General features: G+C 44.6%; 1 protein-coding gene across 12 annotated transcripts in view; it reads left to right on the forward strand.

Moving 5' to 3' along the window:
- The window catches only part of NCOR2 (nuclear receptor corepressor 2), a 1,213,077-nt gene that overhangs the window by 496,803 nt on the left and 693,867 nt on the right, over positions 1-22,407 (forward strand). For all 12 annotated transcript variants that reach the window (XM_085635706.1, XM_085635715.1, XM_085635711.1 and 9 more), the window contains one exon: positions 19,183-19,235. In XM_085635706.1, coding sequence (XP_085491832.1) covers positions 19,183-19,235 — 53 coding nt within the window. The remainder of the gene's footprint in view (positions 1-19,182; positions 19,236-22,407) is intronic.

The raw sequence follows: 22,407 nt of genomic DNA on the forward strand, positions 1-22,407 counted from the left end.
CCAGATCTTCTTTGGTGACTTCAATCTCCACTGGAACGACCCGAATGATCAGGCGGTTAACACTCTCAAAAACTTCCTAACTGACCTCTCACTGACTCAATTCTGCGACAGTCCCGCACACAACTTAGGCTCAACACTAAATCTAATCATTTCCAACCCCAATTCCTTTAATCTCGGATCCATTCTCCCCTGTGACTGGTCGGACCCTCACTATATCAACTTCCTTATCCTTGAAAGTTGGAACCACAAAAGTGCTCAACCACTAAAACTAAAACAGTGGAAAAGATCGCTCCATAACACAAGCGTAAATGAGATCATAGCGCGCTGCAATTTCTCCCTTCCGCCACCTGCAAACATGAACGATGTTCACAACCTCACTGAGCACTATAACAACACCATGCTGTCTGCCCTGAATGCTACAGCCTCCCTTCACCTAAAAAGAATACCCATCAAAGACTCCAAACCTTGGTTCAATGACAGCCTAATTGCTGACAGACGCATCTTAAGGCTAGCTGAACGCACCTGGAGAACCACTCTCTCTACTGATCTTCTAAAAACTCTAATATTCAAAAGAAGTAGATACAACAAACTCATTAGAACGGCGAAAGCTACCTTCTTCAAAGACCAACTTGACAAAGCCAAAAATCGCCCAAAACGACTTTTTGAGCTGATTAAAACACAATCCAACAACACCTCTCTATCCAATCTCAGCACATCTTTCACTCACACCTAAACTTCAATGCGGTTGCTGACTTCTTCCTCGAAAAGACAAATAAGATCGAATCAGATCTAAGGTCTGCTGCACTCAAACTCTCGCCCTCTCTTGCCTCCTCTGTCTCCAAACCCCTGCCCTCGCCTCACGTTCTCCCCCCTCCAAAACAACTTTGAGTAAATTCACTCCCATCAATGACATTACCAACCTCAATATTCTCTCGACCCTTAAACCCTCAAATCACTTCAATACCCCTCCCCCCAACTTCTTTAAAGAAATGATAGGATCACTAGCACCGCTCTGGTCCAAGATCATCAACGCCTCACTTCTTCAAGGTGAGATCCCGGATTGCCTCAAGGCTGGCCTAGTGCTCCCTATTCTCAAAAAACCCTTGGCTGACTCTGAAGACCTGAACAACTACCGACCAATGACAAACATACCCACCCTGGCAAAACTACTGGAGACATGTGTTCATGAACAACTGCACAAACACATTGAGCAATTCCAGCTTCTCTACCTATTCCAATTGGGCTTCCGCACTGAACACAGTACCGAAACGGCCATCACTCACATAGTGGACGACGCTCTCACTTTACTGGACCAGAATGAAGCCTGCCTTTTAATTCTTCTCAATCTCTCATCTGCATTCGACACTGTCAAACATGACAATCTACTCTACCTCTTGCAGTGCAGGATGGGGCTCTCAGACACAGTCCTTAAATGGTTTTCCTCTTTCCTCAACAACAGAACCCAAAGAGTCAAATCCAATCAGACTCTATCCAACCCCAGTCCCTGCACACTGGGTGTCCCCCAAGGGTCCTCACTCTCCCCCACGCTCTTTAACCTTTTCTTGGAACCATTGACTGTAATTCTTAAAGCCTCCAACATCCAATATCACATGTATGCGGATGACACTTAACTTTACGTGTAAATATCCTCCCCCGAAGACATCAAATCTCTCAACAGAACCCTGTTCAAATCCCTAAACAGGCTAACCTCCAACCCTCTCAAATTAAACACCTACAAGACGGAATTCCTCCTCATTGCACCCGCTAGGCAAACCCCCACTGTTGTGAAATATCTCTGTAACCTCACCGCTCTCAACTGCACACCACACATCATTGATTCCACGAAATCACTGGGAGTTCTGCTAGATAAAAACCTAAACATGCAAGATCACATCAGATCATCGACCAAAGGAGCGAACTTCCAACTTTGCATCCTAAGAAAACTCAAACCCTACCTTCCCCAAGAAGACTTCAAATCTTGTCATCTCTAGACTTGAATACGGCAGTGCTACTCTATACGGCCTGCCGAAACTCAGCTTAGCCCCCATCAGAGCAGCTCTAAATGCTGCTACTAGACTCATCACAGGTTGCAAGAAGACTAACCACATTTCGCCGGACCAGAAATTGCTCAACTGGCTTCCTTTTGAGGCAAGGACCCAACTAAAGATTGCTTGTGTGACCCATAGAGCACTACACTTCATCACCCCACTCTACCTGACACATAAGCTGGAACTATCTGGTGGCTCCTGGACAACAAGGAGCACCGGCACACTGCTGCTCAAGCCAAAGAAATTTAATAAGCTTAAAGCCTACAACCGTACATTCTCTGGCATCGCCCCGAGAATCTGGAACTCCCTTCCAGTGGAAACAAGACTGATTCCCTCTACACTTGCCTTCAAAAGGAGGTTAAAGCTCTACTAATGAACAATGCGCTGAACTAGAAGCTTTTCTCCTTTTGCCTCTATCTTACTTAATACATATCATTGTTGTGACCCATTGTCGCCTGCCATATTGCCATTTTTGCTCTTGATGTATATTGCTCTACTTTTCGCTCTCCCCCAGCCTTCTTCCTATGTCCACCATAATGTCATCTTTGCTCTTGTTGTAAATTGTCCCACTGTTACCTTGATTTTTCTCCCTTAATTGTTTTCCTATGTCTCCCTCAACTGTATGTAAAGCGCTCTGATACCCACTTGGGTCATGTTCGCGTCTTTGTTGTTGCCTCTCCTTCATAGAATCAAGGCTCCTCGAAGTGTCTGGAGGTACTCCAAGAAGAGCAGGCACTGTATCTTTAAATGAACGCTCAAGTCACCTCCTCCGCTTTCCATGCAGTCTACAGCTCCTTGAAAATATTCAGTTACTCGCGTCTATTCATTTGCATATTAACCCAAGGCTAGTCAAAACATACCAATGCAGGTTCAGATTAATGGTAGATTTTACTAGCTAGCAGTTGAACGTGTTACTGAGTTGGTAAATAAGACTCAAAACAATCATACATTCTACAGATACATGGATGGATTTTGGTAAGCGGGCTACACCCACTGGTCTGTTAAATTGTCATTCACAGCTTGCTTCCGCCCACTGCTCCATTCATCACGGGGCAGAGAGTCCATTGGCTCTCTTCACTTTGAGTGACTACACAAAGCCTGCACACATTGTTCATGACCTCCTAAAATAGTTCCTTTCATTCCAGTTTGAAAGCTGGTTCACTGTGAGGTTTTTAAAAACCTTTTTTTTTCATAATAACATTAAATATTAGCTATTCATTTTACCGGCAATTTGGGTGCCTAGTTAGTGATCTTTTTTGGTCTACTTTTATTGTTGGTGTTGCGGAGTGCCCAAGTGACATTGCAACATAGTAGCTGCCTACAATTTTAGTGCTTGGCTTGAGAGGTGATTCATTCTGGTCTCCTTCACAAATGATAATAAAAAAAAAATATATATATATATATATATATATATATATATATATATATTCACTGAAAAAACCATAGGTTTCAGACATGTTATAGTTAGCGGAAATTTTACTGATAAAAAACCAATGAAATTCCCCCGTTATAGTTAGTGCAGGCAACTATAACTCACGCGACCGCAATCTTCTGCTGATGCTAATACTGTATTTAGACACTTATTTGTCCATGTCTTCTTCCATAAATTTTTAGCTATACATATATTAGAAATATTTTTTTTTCATAAAGACACATATGTCATCAGCAGAAGATTGCGGTCGCGTGCAGTAAAATTTCCGCTAACTATAACATGTCTGAAACCTATGGTTTTTTCAGTGAATTTGCAAGGTTTTTTAAATGCTAATTCCTAACTATAACGTGTGTGAAACCTATGGTTTTTTCAGTGAATTTGTACGGTTTTTTAAATGCTAAGTTACTTTACGCCATTCGTGGTGTGCACGCCCACTTAACGCAGTTCGTTCCGTGCGCGCACGGTGCGCTTCGCGCACCGTGCGCGCACGGTGAGCACGCGGTGCGCTTCGCGCACCGCGCGCCCACTTTACGCAGTTAGTGCCATACACGCAAGGTGGGCACGCAGTGCGCTACGCGCACCGCGTGCCCACGTTACGCACCGTGCGCACATGGAGGACATATTATGCGCTTCCTTGTGATAGGTAATCTGTTAAATTTAATTTGTAAGTGATGACAATAATATGCCATGCACAGAGAGTGTTTTTTTTTTTTATTAAAATTTTTAGCGTAAGCGCACCGTACGCGTACGGTAAGCGCAATCGGCGAAATTTTCAAAAAATACAAATTTACTGTTTTTGGCCTTTGAGGACTCAACTAACATGGCTATGTGCATGGGCGCTGTCTAAACAGCCCCTTTATATGTTTTTTGCCTTTATTTACAGCCCCCCCCCCCTCAGAGTGCGAGAGAGAAAATGGCGGCCGCCGCTTCCTGGTTTCGACCGATTCGAATGTTTACTTAGATGTAACAGCCAATCAGAATCGCGCTCGCGCACGCCACGGTACGCGTACGGTAAGCTTACGGTAAGCGTACCGTAAGCTGGCTCAGATATATATATTGATTTAAAGGCTATTTTCTCAGAATCTACTGAACAGATTTACACCAAACCTACAAAAGGCACTTCCTTGACCTGAGGACTACCTCTCTGCCAAATTTCTAGTAATTCTGTTCAGCCGTTCGGGCTGTAGCCCTGTCTAAAGGTCCTATGGAAAAATGCATGGGAAAAACGCGTTTTGGGACCCCCCTTTTATCTCAGCCCCCGCTTGACGAATCCCCCCGAGACTTTCAGGGTAGGAGCGGAGCGTAACTATAACTACCTACTGGCGATCGCCAGTAGGAGAGAGAGAGAGAGAGAGAGAGAGAGAGAGAGAGAGAGAGAGAGAGAGAGAGATATATATATATATATATATATATATATAATATATATATATATATATATATATATATATATATATATATATATATATATATATATATATATATATATATATATATCCCAACTATAATTAATACGAACACAGGCGAAATATTGATGTTGGACATCGGACCCACCAAAGGGGAAGAATTGAGGACTACCGCTCCCAGCATGCTGTTCACTGGAGAACACATGCATCAGAAGGGGAAAAGATGTTGGCAGTCCAGTTCTGGTGTTCCAACTTGCCTCTCCCTATGAATAAGGTGCAGGTGTGCACTGAAACGCGTCAGGGACATCATTTGCGGGTCCGTGGAGCCGCTGCTGTGTCAATAAAGTTCAAGTTGAACAATTCCTCACGGAGTGCGTCTTTAAAGCTCGGAGGCTTTTGGGAACATATATATATATATATATATATATATATATATATATATATATATATATATATATATATATATATATATATATATATATATATATATATATATATATATATATATATATATATATATATATATATATATATATATATATATATATATATATATATATATATATATATATATATATATATATATATATATATATATATATATATATATATATATATATATATATATATATATATATATATATATATATATATATATATATATATATATATATATATATATATATATATATATATATATATATATATATATATATATATATATATATATATATATATATATTTTTCATTCATTTCACCAAAAGAAGAAGAACTCTCACTCCAGGCCATAAGTATCAAGAGCTTTTTACTTCAAGTTTCAAACAGCCCAACACCATCGAGTTCCCTTAATTAAACCAACGCGTTTCGACCACTCTGGTCTTGCTCACGGTTAGCTATGTTCCACAAGTAATGTCTTTATATATACAATTGCCCATATAGCCATTATGATGCATCATGGGACATGTAGTACAAGTAGTGAAAAAGTGATTAATTTTTACAGTGCATTCATTTTTACTATTTACAATTCGGAATGATGAACCATTTTCTTCTATTACATATAATTTGTATATATTTGTTGGCAATTTAGTAATGGCTTAGTGCCCTGATTGTATGATATAATGCCTCATATAATTGTACTTCATACATTGTTGCCAATCAGTACATGATTTTTTGCTTAGACTTTTGAGTCCTTTATATTTCAGATATTTTGTTCATAAGCAGGTTATTTAGAAGTGAACATGGAGTTCCTCATCACCGTTCAGTCCTCTCGGCTGTTTGGTTTGAAATCTGATTATCAGTTTTGACTCCAATTGTCTCCGTTTTTTAGTTCTATCTCCTCCTCTTTCATTTATGGGGATTGTTGCAAGTGCCCAATAGTTCATTTGCTGCCATCCATACTCGTGATGTAAGTTCATATGTTTTGTCATTGCATATGTTTGATCATCGTTTTGGATTCCGCGGATATGTTCTAGTATTCTCTTTTTTAGTTGACATATTGTGCTTCCAATATATCTGCTTCCGCAATTGCATTCCAACATGTATACAGCATATGTACTTTCATAGTTGATTTTTTCTTTGATTATGTATTTGTTTCCTTTTGGACCCATGATTTCTTTTTTGTTTATTCCAATTTTGCAAGCCTTGCACCTTTCGCATTTTTTAAAACCTCTTTGATGATCCGTAAGCCAGGTTTTCTTTTTTATTCCTGTAAAATGGCTATGTACAATTTTGTCTTGAATTGATGGTGCTTTTTTGTAAGCTATATTCGGTTTATCATTGAGAATTTTTCTCATGTCCGGATCTCTCATTAAAATATGCCAATGTTTGTTCATGATTTCTGAAATGGCATAATTTTCTTTACTGTACGACAGAATCATTCTTATATCTGACGTTTCATTTTTTTGTTCATGCGTGGCTTGTAAGGTGGATTCTCTTGGAATTTGTTCTGTCTTTGTTCTTCTCAGTCTTATATCTGTAGGTTTATAACCTCTTTCTAGGAATTTTTTAGTTGTTTCATCCATTTTTTGTTTTAGTTCATTTTCATCTGAGCAATTGCGTTTCATACGTAGAAATTCCCCAAAGGGTATGCTTTTAATCAGTGATTTTGGGTGAAAGCTAGTTCCATGGAGTAAGCTATTGTGGCTGTAGGTTTCCGATATGTTGTGGTTTTTAGTTGCCATTTTCCTGGTACACTTCAATATCCAGGAATTGGATTTTTGTTTTGTTTACGTTATGTGTAAACTGTCGGCCATCCTTGTTGGTATTAAGCATTCTTACATATGTGTTGATGTTCCATTCCAGATAATAAACAGATCGTCTATAAATCGGAGTCATAACACAATTTTTTTCTGTGTATATCTCCATGTCATCATTCCATGCAGTTGATATTTCCCACCATCCCATGGTGAGATTTGCATAGCTCGGCGAAAATTAAACGCCCATGGCGGTACCGCACATTTGGCAGTATATTTTTTGATCAAATATAAATATGTTATTTCGTAAACATATTTCCACCATCTCCAAAATCATTTTGGAATGCTCAAGGTATTTGATGTCTCTTTGACCTAGGAAGTATTTCAGTGCTTTGAGTCCTGTATCATGATTTATCGATGTATAGAGTGACACTACATCTATTGTTGCTAGCAGATTATATATATATATATCTATATATATAATGTGCCATGGTCACTGTATGTTAGCAGTTGAAAAAGTAATTAATAAATAAATATATATATGTATAAACCAAACTGCTAAGATCAGACCTGCTGGCTTTGCAAATGCTTGTTTTATTTTACACAATGGAGCCTGGAATTCCATATCCTGCCTCTGTGGTATTTGCTTTGCCTCGAAGGACCTGAGCTCCCCAGGCTTCTGTTTGCACTCTACGCTGTGCCAACATTCAGACAGGTTGGTTCAGAATGCACTGCCTTCACCCCGGCAGATTGAACAATCTCTGCTTGTTTTATGGCGGTAGTTCAGTCCCTCTCTTCACAATAGGTACATTCCAGTCAGGCCTGTGCAGACTGACGTCTTTACTCACCACATGCAGAGCAGAAACTTTACACCGTCCCAGTGCAGGCTGCCTGGTTCTCACTGCCTGTCACTTAATCCACAGCCTTGCATCGTTCCTGCTTCATTGCACTGCCCTGAGGACCCCTGATAGACTGGAAGAAGTATGGAACACGCCTACCTTTCTACAGTCAAAAAGAAATGGGTGGTGCAGGAAAAAGGGAAGATAACAATTTCCGACACAAGCTGAAAAGACTAGCTGTTAGAGGTGTACAAGGAGAAATAGTTCAAAACAGGCAAAGAAAACCCAAGATGCACAAAAAGAACAGCATCTGTTCTTCATGGCAGGGTGCCATAGTGTTCTTCCAGTAAATGCTAGTGTCTATTCTTAGTATTTATTCTTTCCTCCCGTCCCCTCCTTCTGGCCTTTTGGACTCCTCCTTCTAACCTACGTGCCCCTCCTCCTAGCCTACATGCCCCTTCTTCTAGCCTACGTGCTCCTCCTTCTAGCCTACGTGCTCCTCCTTCTAGCCTATGTGCTCCTCCTTCTAGCCTACGTGCTCCTCCTTCTAGCCTACGTGCTTCTCCTTTTAGCCTAAGTGCCCCTCCTTTTGGCCTTCAAGACCTTCCGTCTTACCTTTATTACCCTTGTATGATCTCTACTTCCTCCCCTCCATTTTCCTGTGCCTAACTGCAAACGCCCTTCCTGGTCTATACATTCCTCTTGTGATCCCCATGCCCTCTTTACCGAAGCACCCTTCTTCTTACTTCCATGCCCCTATACCTGGCCACCACATGCTTCCTGATCTCTCGCCACTTCCTGATCTCTCACCTCTTCCTGATCTTCAGACCCTCTTTTTCTAAGAACTCCTGTCTCTTACTCCCCTCTTGAACTAAGCACCTTGCTGGTTATCCTTGCCCCCTCTCTTTGCGATCTTTGACTATCTTCTTCTGATCTTTGCCTTCTGATTGCCGCCCCTCCCCACCAATCGTTGCCTCCCCACCTCCCGATCGTTGCCTCCCCACCTCCCGATCGTTGCCGCCCCACCTCCCGATCGTTGCCGCCCCACCTCCCGATCGTTGCCGCCCAACCTCCCGATCGTTGCCGCCCCACCTCCCGATCGTTGCCGCCCCACCTCCCGATCGTTGCCGCCCCACCTCCCGATCGTTGCCGCCCCACCTCCCGATCGTTGCCGCCCCACCTCCCGATCGTTGCCGCCCCACCTCCCGATCGTTGCCGCCCCACCTCCCGATCGTTGCCGCCCCACCTCCCGATCGTTGCCGCCCCACCTCCCGATCGTTGCCGCCCCACCTCCCGATCGTTGCCGCCCCACCTCCCGATCGTTGCCGCCCCAACTCCCGATTGTTGCCGCCCCACCTCCCGATTGTTGCCGCCCCACCTCCCGATTGTTGCCGCCCCACCTCTCGACTGTTGCCATCCCACCTCTCGACTGTTGCCGCCCCACCTCCCGACTGTTGCCGCCCCACCTCCCGACTGTTGCCCACGCTCCTCCTCCCGACTGTTGCCCACGCTCCTCCTCCCGACTGTTGCCCACGCTCCTCCCGACTGTTGCCCACGCTCCTCCCTACTGTTGCCCACGCTCCTCCCGACTGTTGCCCACGCTCCTCCCGACTGTTGCCCACGCTCCTCCCGACTGTTGCCCACGCTCCTCCCGACTGTTGCCCACGCTCCTCCCGACTGTTGCCCACGCTCCTCCCGACTGTTGCCCACGCTCCTCCCGACTGTTGCCCACGCTCCTCCCGACTGTTGCCCACGCTCCTCCCGACTGTTGCCGATGCTCCTCCCGATTGTTGCCGATGCTCCTCCCGATTGTTGCCGATGCTCCTCCCGATTGTTGCCGATGCTCCTCCCGATGCTCGCCGAAGCTCCTCCCGATGCTCGCCGATGCTCCTCCCGATTGTTGCCGCCCCGCCTCCCGATTGTTGCCGCCCCGCCTCCCGATTGTTGCCGCCCCGCCTCCAGATTGTTGCCGCCCCACCTCCCGATTGTTGCCGCCCCAACTCCCGATTGTTGCCGCCTGACCGTTGCCCGTTGCCGCCCCACCTCCCGACCGTTGCCGCCCCACCTCCCGACCGTTGCCGCCCCACCTCCCCACCGTTGCCGCCCCACCTCCCGACCGCCCCACCTCCCGACCGTTGCCACCCCACCTCTCCGACCGTTGCCGTCCCACCTCCAGATTGTTGCCCACGTTTATCGCGATTGTTGCAGGCGACCTTTCCAATTGTTGCGGACGACCTCCCGGTTGTTGCCAATGCTCCTCCCGATCGTTGCCGATGCTCCTCCCGATCGTTGCCGACGCTCCTCCCGATCGTTGCCGACGCTCCTCCCGATCCGCCCTCCTTCTGATTATCTGCCCTTCCTCCTGGTCCTCTCAGCATCTTTCTCCAATTGTTCGCTGCTTCTACTAGAATCTTTACCACAGAACTACTAACAGGCTTTTGGATGCGTGCAGCATCAATGAGGGGCAGCAGAATGCAAGATCAGATGTGAGAGTGGCTAAGCTGATTTACGGGGTGTAAATGTGCCATTGAGTTTCATATAAATGACCCAGCAATTGCAGACCCAACCGATCCAACCTAACATTTGAAAAGGTATGCAAGAAAACTTGATATGACTCAGATCTCTCTCTTGGGGCATCCGGAACATTACTACTTGACAAATTACATCAAAAGAGTAGCAAATGAGGGCATTAAAAACAGTTCAGGAAATTTCCAGACCTAGAATACACTCTCAAGGATGGCAGACAGGAGGCCGCTGCAAAAACTCTGCTGTCAGTCTTTGCCGCTGGTGGCACTGGAGACGCTTTAGAAGATCTCAAGCAACATATAGACCAAGATAACAAGGCTGGAGAGGACATCAGACCTATTGCGAGAACAGGACATGTAAGGGGTAACTTAGGAGGCATACTTCTTATTTACAAGACTTGGAAAGAGTGAAGAAGCAGGATGTTCCACAAGTGTGTGGCTTGCTTGATGGTCCAGATGGTGCCTGAAGTTGAATTAGACAATGTTGAGAGAGAAAGAGGCCAGCCTCTCGACACTGCAGTTTGACCAGAGAGCAAAAGCCTTGATTGAGTAGTTCAGCAATATTGAAAGAAGTAAGCTCTGAAAAGGATGCCGTCATCGATAAAAGATGCAGTGCAAGAGAAATAAACTGTTCCGAATGAGGCACCCAAGCGATGTTGAATTCAGAGGAGAGAAAATGCCAACATTTCCAGGTCCCAGAGGAGAAACCTGCTCCTATGGCCTAAATTACAAGTAACCCGAACAGAGCTGCTAACTAACAGTTGAGACTTCTGTTGTGCATCCCTCCAGCTTACATCTAGTTTAAGTGGCAAACATCCGCGGGAGGATGCTTCCTAGGTGCTGGTGAAGGAGATCCAATGTAGAGGGTTCGAGGGAAGGTAGTGCCGTGTTTGATGGCATCATGGATCATCCAAGGTAAAGGCTCATTCCAGTGAAAAGGAAAAGCTTGACTTGCCACCCAATCTTACCTCATCAGTACCAAGGGAGGGTTCTGGGATGTGTCTCTGTTTCATGGCGTCTGGTTGGATTCTTGTACAAACCTATTGTGACATCATTCACCAGGTGACCCCGTTTAAGCACATTTGGTGCGCCGGAGCCTCTTCGATGTCATGTTCGGAAATGTTGGGAAGGAGGAAAGACCCCGTTGAGTTGTTGAAGTCTTTCCTTACTGGAATGCTGGAAGGTGCCCCTTGTGGTTCACTTTCTCTTTGCATTAAACCAGGAGCGAGCATAAGAAGCAGAATAACGGTGGTGTTCAACAAAAGTGTGTGGGCGTGAACACCTAAACTACCGCATCAGAGGTGTGATTAAAGCTTACATACTGTATGAGTAATGCTGTTTACTCTATTGTACTGTGAACAGGTTCTTTTTTTCTCAATGATGAAAATATACAAAGTATTAGATATTTCTAGGTCAATCTTTGTTGCCTTTGTGAAAAGTGATTGACTTCTCGCGCAGTTGAGCAGGCTCAAGGCGCACTCGCACGCAGTGCCACGGAGCATGCAGGCAAGCTGCGGCCAGTGACTTCAAGCTGGCATCTCTTGCTACCAATACATTCACAGCTTAATTTCACATCGGTACCTAGGAACCCTTAGTTCGATGCTTGCTCCAAGGCGGTCTCCTCTGTCGTCGTTACTGTGCGTTAGAGGTGGGCGAGCCAGGAAATTAACCGAGAGAGCCGAGCCAAGGGTCTGGCTTGGCTCTAACAGTCCGTGCAGGAGCTGAGCACTGAACGTTTTTGGCACCTAAATAAGGCAACAAACATTGTATAAAAATATAATAAAGTTACTTCAAGATTCAAACAACTACATTTCATGAACACAGAGAAGCATTTCACCTTAGTGCATTAGGTTATATCACTAATGTGAGAGGCATTTATTAAAAGTGATAGTTTTTAAACATGTACCTGGATATATTCATGTCCCTCATCCTGATGACAATGATACTAGTGCCCTCAGAGTCAAGTCGCTTCTCGTTTGCTCCCTATATGTGACCTAGGTTCCTATTAACATGGTGCAACACTGTAGAGTATTAAATCAAACACAGGAGGTTTTTGTAGACTGCACATCCTGAACCAGCTCACGTATTTGAAGGCGTTCTCATAAGAGACCAAGAAAAAAGTGGCTCTGTGAAATAAAATATTTGTCAAGGATCACACAATTTGTCAAACGAGGAAGCTGGGATTGATGCCAGTTTTTTTTGTTCCACCTTTTGCGGTTTATCCTCTGAACAGGTATCTCTGTCTTTAGCATGTTTTTTATCAAATGCAACCGGCTTGTGTTTAATTCTTGGTGCATAAGTTTAGAGTGTGGGTGGTGGGCGTAAGCCACACGAGGGCTCGGCTCGCTTTGAGTGTGAGAATGCTATAGAACTTCGAGCAGAGCCAGGCATCTGGCTCGAGCTTTCATTGGCTCACCGACCTCTAGCGTGTGTCTTACAGAATAGTGCACATGGAGTGCATAGCCATCCGGCGACATGTGTTAAAAAGAATATTGTTTATGAAATACTACTATATAAAACACCCACTGCGAAGAATTGTCAAACTCCAACATTATAATAGGCACTAAACACAACAGTAATGAAAAATCTGCTCTTAATTCTTTTTTTTTTAATTGCATTTTATCCAACCCTGCCTCTAATAGTCTTAACTCAGACCCACATTAATCCTTAACCCTGCATATAAACTATCCCCAGTACTAACTCCAGCCTTTAACCTTACTCTAATAGTGACCTTTCCACAGCCCTTAATATTTTAAAACCTTTACACCTTCATGTTTGTTGCAGTTGTTTTACTGATAATAAAGGGCAACTTATGTTGGCTGTAGTGACCTTAAAATGTGTTTTTAATCCTTCTTTTGTGAGATCTATTTATCAGTGAGGATAACTGAAATAAAAAATATACCCCTCTCCAGAGAGCATGAAAAAGTTAATGTCCCTCCATTATTAGGCCTCAACAAGTAGACAAAGACTCTTAAGGCAACATTAGGATCCAGGGAGATGGTGCCAAATGGATAGCATCCATCCTCACAGGACGAACCCAGAGATTCCACCCGCCACCCTTCCCGTCGGAACCCAAGAGCGTCATCTGCAGGGATGTATGATGATACAACGCGTACCATCACAACGCGGTCTGTTACATCGCGGTTTTGACAATGCAAGTTGTTACATCGACTTGCGTTGGAGGGCGCTGGACTTAGGAATAGTGTGAATTACTATTCCAACTCCAGTCTATGTACAGTAGGGAAGGTGTTGAAATAGTAATTCTCACTATTCCTTAGTCTAGAGCACCCTCCAGTGCAAGTCGGTGTAGCGACTTGCGTTGTTAAAACCACGATGTAACCATACCGCGTTGTAATGGTTGCGTGGTAAAGGATGTTTCCCACCTGCAGCATCCCGCAAGGTTCAGTTCTCATCCCCACCCTGTTCAACACCTACATGACGCCCCGGCCAACATCGTGAGAAACCACGGCCTCAGCATCATTTCCTACGCAGACGACACCCAGCTCATGCTCTCGCTCTCAGAAAAACCTTCCACCTCATGGACCAACTCCCACAACTGCATGAAGAACGTCGCCGAATGGATGAAGATCAACTGCCAGAAGCTCAACATGGACAAGACTGAATGAAGTGCTGATCTTTGGAAACAACACCTCCCTAAGGAACAACATTTGGTGGCCTTCTGAACTCGGACCCATGCCTGCAACCGTGGCATAATCTCCTAATCAGCAAACGCACTATGAAACTCCAGTTTAATGCAGTCGCTTCTGCTTGCTTCCACACCCTTGTATGCTCCGAAAGGTGTTCAGATGGCTCCCCATTGACACCAGGAAAACCGTCACCTAAGCCCTAGTCACCAGCCGCCTCGACTACTGGAACTCATTCTATGCAGGAATCGCCACCCAACTCCTGAAGCGACTCCAGATGATTCAGAACTCAGCTGCCAGACTCATCCTCAACCCCCCCATCGGACCCACAACACCCCCCACCTTAGGACCCCCGTCCAGAAAAGGTGCCAATTCAAGATGCTGATACACGACTACAAGGCCCTCCACAACTAAAGATCAGCATGCATTAACCACCATGTGTACTACCACCAACCTTCCAGGCACCTGCGCTCCGCCTCCCTCACACACACTCCCAGCATCCGTTGAAGCCACAGCGGAAGATGCTCCTTCTCCTACCTCGCCGCCAAGTCCTGGAACATCTTTCCCCTCCACCTCTGAACAGCTTCCTCTCTCACAGGATTCAGAAAGGGACTCAAGACCTGGCTCTTTCACTGATCACAACGGGATCCTAGTGCCTGGATACCCCCCATGGTTGATTAGCCGCGCTCTACAAATCCCGATTGTTTGACATATCTTTGTCTTTATGCAGAACAGTGCTGCAGTGATGAATTGAAGTGCAAACTACCGCTCAAAAGTGTGGATGACTTGAAGAGCAAGTGGGAAAAGTGATCAACGCGCAACTAATGATGAAATCTGTTTGCATAATGATTTTTCCTATTAGGTCAGATTGAGGTATTTTGGCCCATTGTCCAAAAATGTGATCAGCATGGGTAGACTGGATATGGAGATTATTCAGCGGTTCCTTCCACATAATAAATATAGGAATCTTCATCAGAACACAAAGGTCAGGAGATGCTTTGGGTAGCACCCCGAAGTTTGTATTGGTTCTTGTATTGCACAAGGGCAATGGCCTAGATTTATGGTTTATTGGCAGAGCTGCATGTGGGTCCTTTTGCTGCAGTAGGGGGTGCAGCTATGGGTGGTTGATTGGAACTGAGGTGCATTAGCAGTTGTGAGCAAGTAACGTGTATTCAGTGTAAATGTAGCCAGTACGTTCAGGTTGAGGTGCATTGTGGGATCACTGTGCTGGTAAGAGTGTTATCCTGCAGCCTAAAGTTCACCAATTCTTTAGCCCCCTCACTATGCATCGTCCGTCATTGGTTGGAGCTACCGTCTGCAGCTATAGCCCTTTGCTTTGAGCCAGGCTTACAGTGCATTAACACCTGCATGGTCACAGTTTGGTAGCCTTTCGGGGTGTTGGTCAGTGCATGTGTTGCAGGTGGTGCCTATGGAGTTTTCTATGTGGGGTAGAGTTATGTAACCTCCCATCTGATCTGGGTGCATGAACTTTGGCAGTGGTTCTGGATCAGAATGTGGGTGACGTGTTGTCCGGTGCAGTGGTCAAAGTGGGCGGGATCGGCAGGGCACGGCGTGCCCCTACTTCTGTAATTCATTCGATTCTGTTCCCCTACTTTTTCATTTTAAACATGCTTCCTGGCGTCCGGGGAGAGCAGAGAAGGAAAAGGACTTTCTCTCTTGCCCAGATAAGACAAGCACAGTGTTCACTTCTGCTCTGCCGCTGGCAGCTCCCCCTCTCTCTCGTTCTTCCTCTTATTCCTCTCTTTTTGTCTCGCTCCTCCTCATTTGCTGAAAACGTGACATCAAGAAACGTTTCCCACCCTCTCTTTCCTCCTTTCGTTTATTTGTTCCCCTGTGAAATGGATCCAAAAAAGAAAAACACTTTTGCTGGAAATGTCATCTTTTTTTGACATTTTTCTATTCCAAAGTGCAGTCTCTGGAATAAAAGGTTTAAAATATGAAAAGTAAATAAATAACGAAATAAAGCCAAACATAGTGGTCGCAAAGTGGCCAGATTGATTATATTCACACCCAAACACATTAGTGCCACGTTACAGAGTTTGCCAGTGAAGCGCTACTTTTGTTTTCTTGCCTGTCTTTGAATAGCATTGTTTTCCCCCAAGCGGGGAAGTGCACCAATTGATGGGTGGATTGGGAAACAAAATGTGTACCGTGACACTGAATTCCCGGACGTGGTCTTTTTATACCATGCTGCATATTTTTTGTAAGGATATAAGCAATGGACACTGAAATGGATACTTCTGGGCCCTGTAGTCATGTCCTTAACTTTTCAGGCAAAACACTCACTGATTTCTGAATAGTGAGTGTAATAGGGTTAAGGTAACCATGTTGTTCCTGCCTATGTTTCACATGCTTTATGTCATCTTGCATTCCCAGTGAGTGTTTGTTTTTCCAAGATGTTACTTTTTTGTAGGCCGCATATTGCTCTTGTCCAGTGCGTAATTTGAATTGAGTCATATACAGGTGTTTAGAGCGGGGCACAATTGGGTTGTAGTTGAAGGCAGTGCAAATTTTTTCTCAGTGGGGCAGTATGGTGTTCACTGGTGGGGGAAGGAGGTTGTGGCACTATGGCCAGAGCTGCTGAATTTGGAACCGGGGAACCAGGTTCAGCCTTCATGACCAGTCCACCAGACCACTCTCCTGAGGGAGCACATTCCCATGCTAGACCTTAGAAGCCCGGGGGTCTTGGCACCAGTAGGTTGAACCCTAGCGGTGGCAAATGTGGGTAAGCTTGAAGGCCTGTCCACCACAAACCATACTGCAGTTCACCTCCAGTCTTGCAGGCTGGCCTATGAAGCACCACACCCTAGAGCAACAGTGACTCTGTCACTGAACCCTTGAGATGAGTTGGCTCTAGGGCGGTGTGACTGGTGTGACCGCACTGGGCGCTGACTTTGGGGGGGGGGGCGTTGTGTTTGCAAGTATATTATGCTTTTAAAAGCTCTTGCCTCCTCCTTCCTGGCCTCCAGCAATTTTCGGCAACAAAATGCCACGATAACTCGTGATTAATATTCTTCTTAGAGAGATCGATCAATGTTTTGTCTTGTGGAAATTATGACTCATTGAAAGGTAGCGCAGAGGGTTAATGTGCCTGCTGCAAAGAACACGTACTATGCAGATCTCAAAGTGCACATAATATAAATAGGTCTGTGGGTTACTGCTTTTGTCAGAGAGATCTTTTTGTTTATTGCATTTTTTAAGTTAAAATCCTAGCATAGAATAGAGAGCTATTAACTATCATCTAAGAGCTATGTGCAAACTGCAAGGTATAAATTAGAGCGTTATGTTTTTTTCCCCAGTCTTAGATTATCCTAATGTTGCAAAAAGTGTTCATTCAGATGGAAATCAATTATGCAGCAAAAGAGGACAAAATTATGCTGCAATGTTGACTAAATTATGCCGCAAAAAAAGGCTGGAGCTTAATGCAGTATATTTTCTGATACTTTGTTACTTTGATATTGTTACACATGCTAACAGTCTGGTCAAATATTTTGCCTCATTAGTACCAGTGTAACAAACAGATCCAGCAGTGGGGAAGGTGATCAGTCGACCCTTGCGAAGAGCCGTCCACTTTACAGCAACACAAGTCACATTTGTTTGTAACTTTTTTTATCCGTTTGAGCTACAAACAATTTATTAGTGAAAATTGACAGATTATGCAGCAGGTGTTGTATTTTGTGGCAAATATGGCAGAGTCATAATTATATAGAAAACATTTGCAAACTAGGCTATTTTGCCATTTATGTCTGAACTGCTCTTGCAGAAAAAGGGAGAAGTGCTGATGGCAGAAACTCCATGGCTCGGAGACAAATGGCGTGTGCTTCCACTTTTAAGCGTATTTGGGACATTCTGTGATTGGAAACGTCGCTCTTTGTGAATGTATTTTAATGTCAATAACTCATATTAAACCTTAAATAATTATGTGTATCCACTGACTGAATTAAATAACATAAGCTGTAACTGGTCAGTGAAATGCTAAACAAATACTAAAAATTGAGATGTTTTACGCAATCTGACCATACCTCTGACTCCACCCACTGCTCCAAACCTCGGGTTATTCCCGCCCTCTGTTTCTCCGCCCACAGTTCCCCTACTTTTTCCCCCACTTCGACCACTGGTCTGGTGCGAGTTTCCGGGTATTTCAAGTTACGAGCTCAGAAGGGAGGAGTTTGTGCCATGGATCTTCCTCTGAAGCCACCTTGTCAATCTTGGGGTCATCTGCATGTGTGATCTTGGGCTGATGTGTCTGTGTGTATCAGTATGGTTCGAGGTCGTGGCTGTTGAATTCTTATGTCGTGTTTTCGATGAGGTTGGATAGTTTGTATATCCCTGTGCTGTTCAAAGTTGTGCGTGGGTCTCGGCACAAGAGTAGTGACGAAAAGTAAATGGGGACCGCATTGTATTACTAGTGTTGGCACTAGTGAACCGAGGGCACAATACCCGTGTGTGATGGCAGAAGTGCGTGTGTCCAGGCCTGGGTTTATTGCCTGCACCGTTGCAGTTCTGTACAGAGGGGGTACATGACCAGATCTGCTTATAGATCCTAGCAGGGGTGCATTATGCAAACCATGCCATTTCACGCGAACTATTACCCGCACCAGTTCTATTCTTTGCAGGCGAAGACGCAATTCGTCTTGCGTGGTCTTGTACACCCCGCCTGTATTAGCCCCCTACTTTGTCCGCTTCCTCCCTAACGCCGCTAGAGCTTAGTGCCCTGCACTTACCATAAGTGAATAAGCACCCCTTCCCCGTGCCTGAATCACAGTGTTTACGAGCGGCCTTCCAAATTGCTGCAATTAAAGTGGCTAAATTGACCCGTGCGCGCGGCGTCCTGCGCGCTGACCATCGCTGATGACTCACCCGCGCAGCGCCGCAGCGCGTGACCTAAGGCGGGACCCGGCCTGCTGCTGGGGCACGTGCGCAGGTCCCCTGCACTTAGCGCGCGCCGTAGCATGACAGTTCTCCGCGTGCTGCCACTTCCGGGAGGCGAAGCCCACGCTAATGCATGCTTCTTAGTCGCCTTCGCAGTTTCCTTAAATGTCAGCCGTACATTTACGCACTTTTCTTATTTATTTCAGCCCTTATACAACCAACCCTCGGACACCAAACAGTATCATGAAAACATCAAAATGTAAGTATAAGACCAAAAACGTATCTTGAATGTCAGGAGAGGCATTAGTTGGGTACATCCAGTGCCCTGTTGGCCTAGTGATTGCTGTATGTTCTTGCCAAGGGGAACAAACATTTCTTTAATGGATTATTTGGAACCAACAAGCTTCTGTCATTTTCTACCGAAACTCAAGCAAGCATATGTAAACTAGAAACAAAATTGTGTGCTTGGGGATATGAAATAGAAGTGTGTGTAAACTTGTGCGCTTATGAAAAATTGTCACTATGCAGCTGCTGTTCTGTACCCTATACTTGCCTCCTCATTTTAGTCCCTCGACCAAGCACAAGGGATCTTTTGTCTGAAACACACACACACAAATTCCACTTCCTATATCCTACTTTTAACTGCTAGAAGTCAGGCCCTGGTGGATTTTGGCCCGTAGCCTGATTGGCACAAAGATGACAGCCAACACAACCCAATCACTGACCAGAAAACCCAGGTGTTCTGTTGCCCAGGTATACCTGCCAACCTCCTGAGTCAGACGTGCAAGAGTGATCCCATTAAGGTGACTTGAGTGTGAACACTTTTCTGAAGAGTGATATGTTTGAAACGCAGGTGACCCTATTAAGGTGTATGCTGGCCTTTTGTTTGTCAGGACGGTGAATAGAAGTGAAAAGGTGACACCCACCACATTCGAGTGATTTGACAGGTATGAACTAAGAAGGGGCCTTTTGGGCCACTCTAAAACACTGTTCAACTCTTCAAGTGGAGCTTTGCCTCATGGCACTAATGTTGATGGGGAGTCACAACTCCAAGTTTGTCTCACCCCCAAGGGGCTACTTCTGTGTAGATCCCAAAGGGCGGCGAGATTTGAGAGCAGACTTGCGTTGCTTTACCTTATGGTGTTTCATATATTTTCATTGCATAGCTTTGATGGCTAAAGGGCGTGAGTCTGCACACTGTATCTGGTTGCCCTCGAGGGTTGAACTAACTCTGATCCTTCTAAGGATAAATCTTCTATTTCAAATTTTTTTAAGTTTCCAAATCCGGTTTACCCCTTATTCGGGTGCACAGATGAGGAATGCACATCATCTCATGTCTGTCGTTTTTAGGTTTACGCTGAAGAAATGCACGTTAATACCCATCAAAATGCCACACTCACTATTCTGAGGCAAAATCCACAACATCGCGGAGGATGGCATGTCTCATGTATCCCACAAAGGACATAGTGTCTCCCATCAAATTGAATGCAATCGTTGTGTTATTCCTACTGTAAAAAAAAAATGTAAATCACTCACAAGATAGCTTGGTTCCTCATTAATATACATATGATGGGCATTCTCTTGATGTAAAATCACCACTAACTTGAGTACCTCCTCAGAGGCTCCCCTGGATTCGTGGCTCAGACTTTCGAGGGAGAAGTGGACGGTACGAAAGAAAGTTTTGCAGTGGTGTTTCATAGGGCTTTAGAAGGTCTGGTATCACCACTGCATACAGAAGAGACTAGACGGAACCTCCCTTAAAACAAAAATCTGCTTTTATTGGCATTTCACAAACTTTTACAATGCATTGCAATTAGGTAGAACATTTGTTTATTATGTTCATACTTGTCTTTGTTTTATAAAATGTTCCATATTTGATTTTTTCGTCTTGCATATCTCTGCATATGCCATTTTATCTTTTATAAACAAACGTTCCCGAACCCTCCCTCCCTCCCTGCCCATTCCTGCCTGATGAATCTCATTGTCCAGTGTTTTTAACAAATCTACCACCTATTTATAGAGATTTGCGTAGCCTGATTAGTTTTGTACCACTGTCCTCTATGCAATTACACTAGTTTAGGAGAATAGTTTATACAACGCCTGAACTCTTCTAACTCACATATGCACTTTATCACTAAAGACCTAAACAGCTTTAGTTTATTAAAAAAAAAGAGTACATTCATATGCCTGTGGGAGTTTATAGGGGAAGGTCGTTATTTTTATGGGATTTCAGTGCTTTCAGCATCGCGTCCCATCTGTGTGCTATAAATACTCGTCTTAATCCGACGGCGCACTTCTCTGCGTAAATACCCACTTTCAGTGTTCAGCCATTTTACAGCTGTGCCTTGCCATGGTGGAGGGAGGGTTAATATTTTTCCAGTTCCTAGTGATCTGCTCCCAACCAAGAGAAGATCTAGATTTATAAACTTCTCAGTCGCCTGGTCATGTTTGGGATGTGGGGAAAGACCTAAGACGCGCATCTCAAGTGAGGAACGCACTCGGTGGCCCGTTATGTGGGTCAGTGTAGTGATGATCTCCTCCCAGTGCAACTTCAGAGTAGAACAGGACCACATCATGTGCAGGAAACCTGCATCTACTACCTGGCAGCGTGGACAAGTGGAAACAACAGCGCAGTACATTTTTTAAAGTCAGTGACATGGTAAATGTGCTCTGTTTAATACATAGGATGATGTCAATTTAAATCTTGCATTATGCAATACTATGCTAGGGCAAGCCAGCATCTGTTTCCATTCTATGTCGAGTAGGGGTTGCTGCAAGTCTCTTTCCTACTGTGTGCGGAACCTACTACGTGTTGTATCTACGTGTGCTATAAGAGCACTGTAGATCCATTTGACTACAGGTAACCGCCTTACAAAAAGGTTGTTGTAACCTGGGCCAGCCACCTCTGAGTCCTTGTTGCTTTTCAATAGAGCCATAACTGATCATATCTTGGTATTTTGGTCGAAGCCGTTCTCTGACGTCTCAAAACGGGGCAACTCACTGCTGAAGCAAAGACCAGCACCAGGTACCCCAACGCAACGTTTTTGACACAGCAAGCGATTCCTGGGATTCTTGTGGTACCTGCCTCCATGAGTCAAGAGAACCCAAAGCCTTTTCTGACCACTCCTCTGGATAGGCAAAATGAATTTTCTACCGTCATTTTGTCCTAGTTCTCCCTGAATTCAGTTTGTCTCCTGGGTCGCCATACACATACCCTTTGGGACATGACTCGGGAGGTATTTCCATCGGATATATTGCAACATCTTTGCTCAGACAGTGCAACATAGACAACATTGTGCAAAGTACATTGTACTTTTTGGATTGGACACTACAGATTCTGCTGCCTGCTCGATGGGCACCAGGGTCCTTATCGGGAGACATGCCTGGATGTGCTGTATGGGCTTCTCTGGGGACATCCAGGCCTCTTGATA

Source organism: Triturus cristatus, chromosome 11, assembly GCF_964204655.1.
Source record: "Triturus cristatus chromosome 11, aTriCri1.1, whole genome shotgun sequence".
Lineage (NCBI taxonomy): Eukaryota > Metazoa > Chordata > Amphibia > Caudata > Salamandridae > Triturus > Triturus cristatus.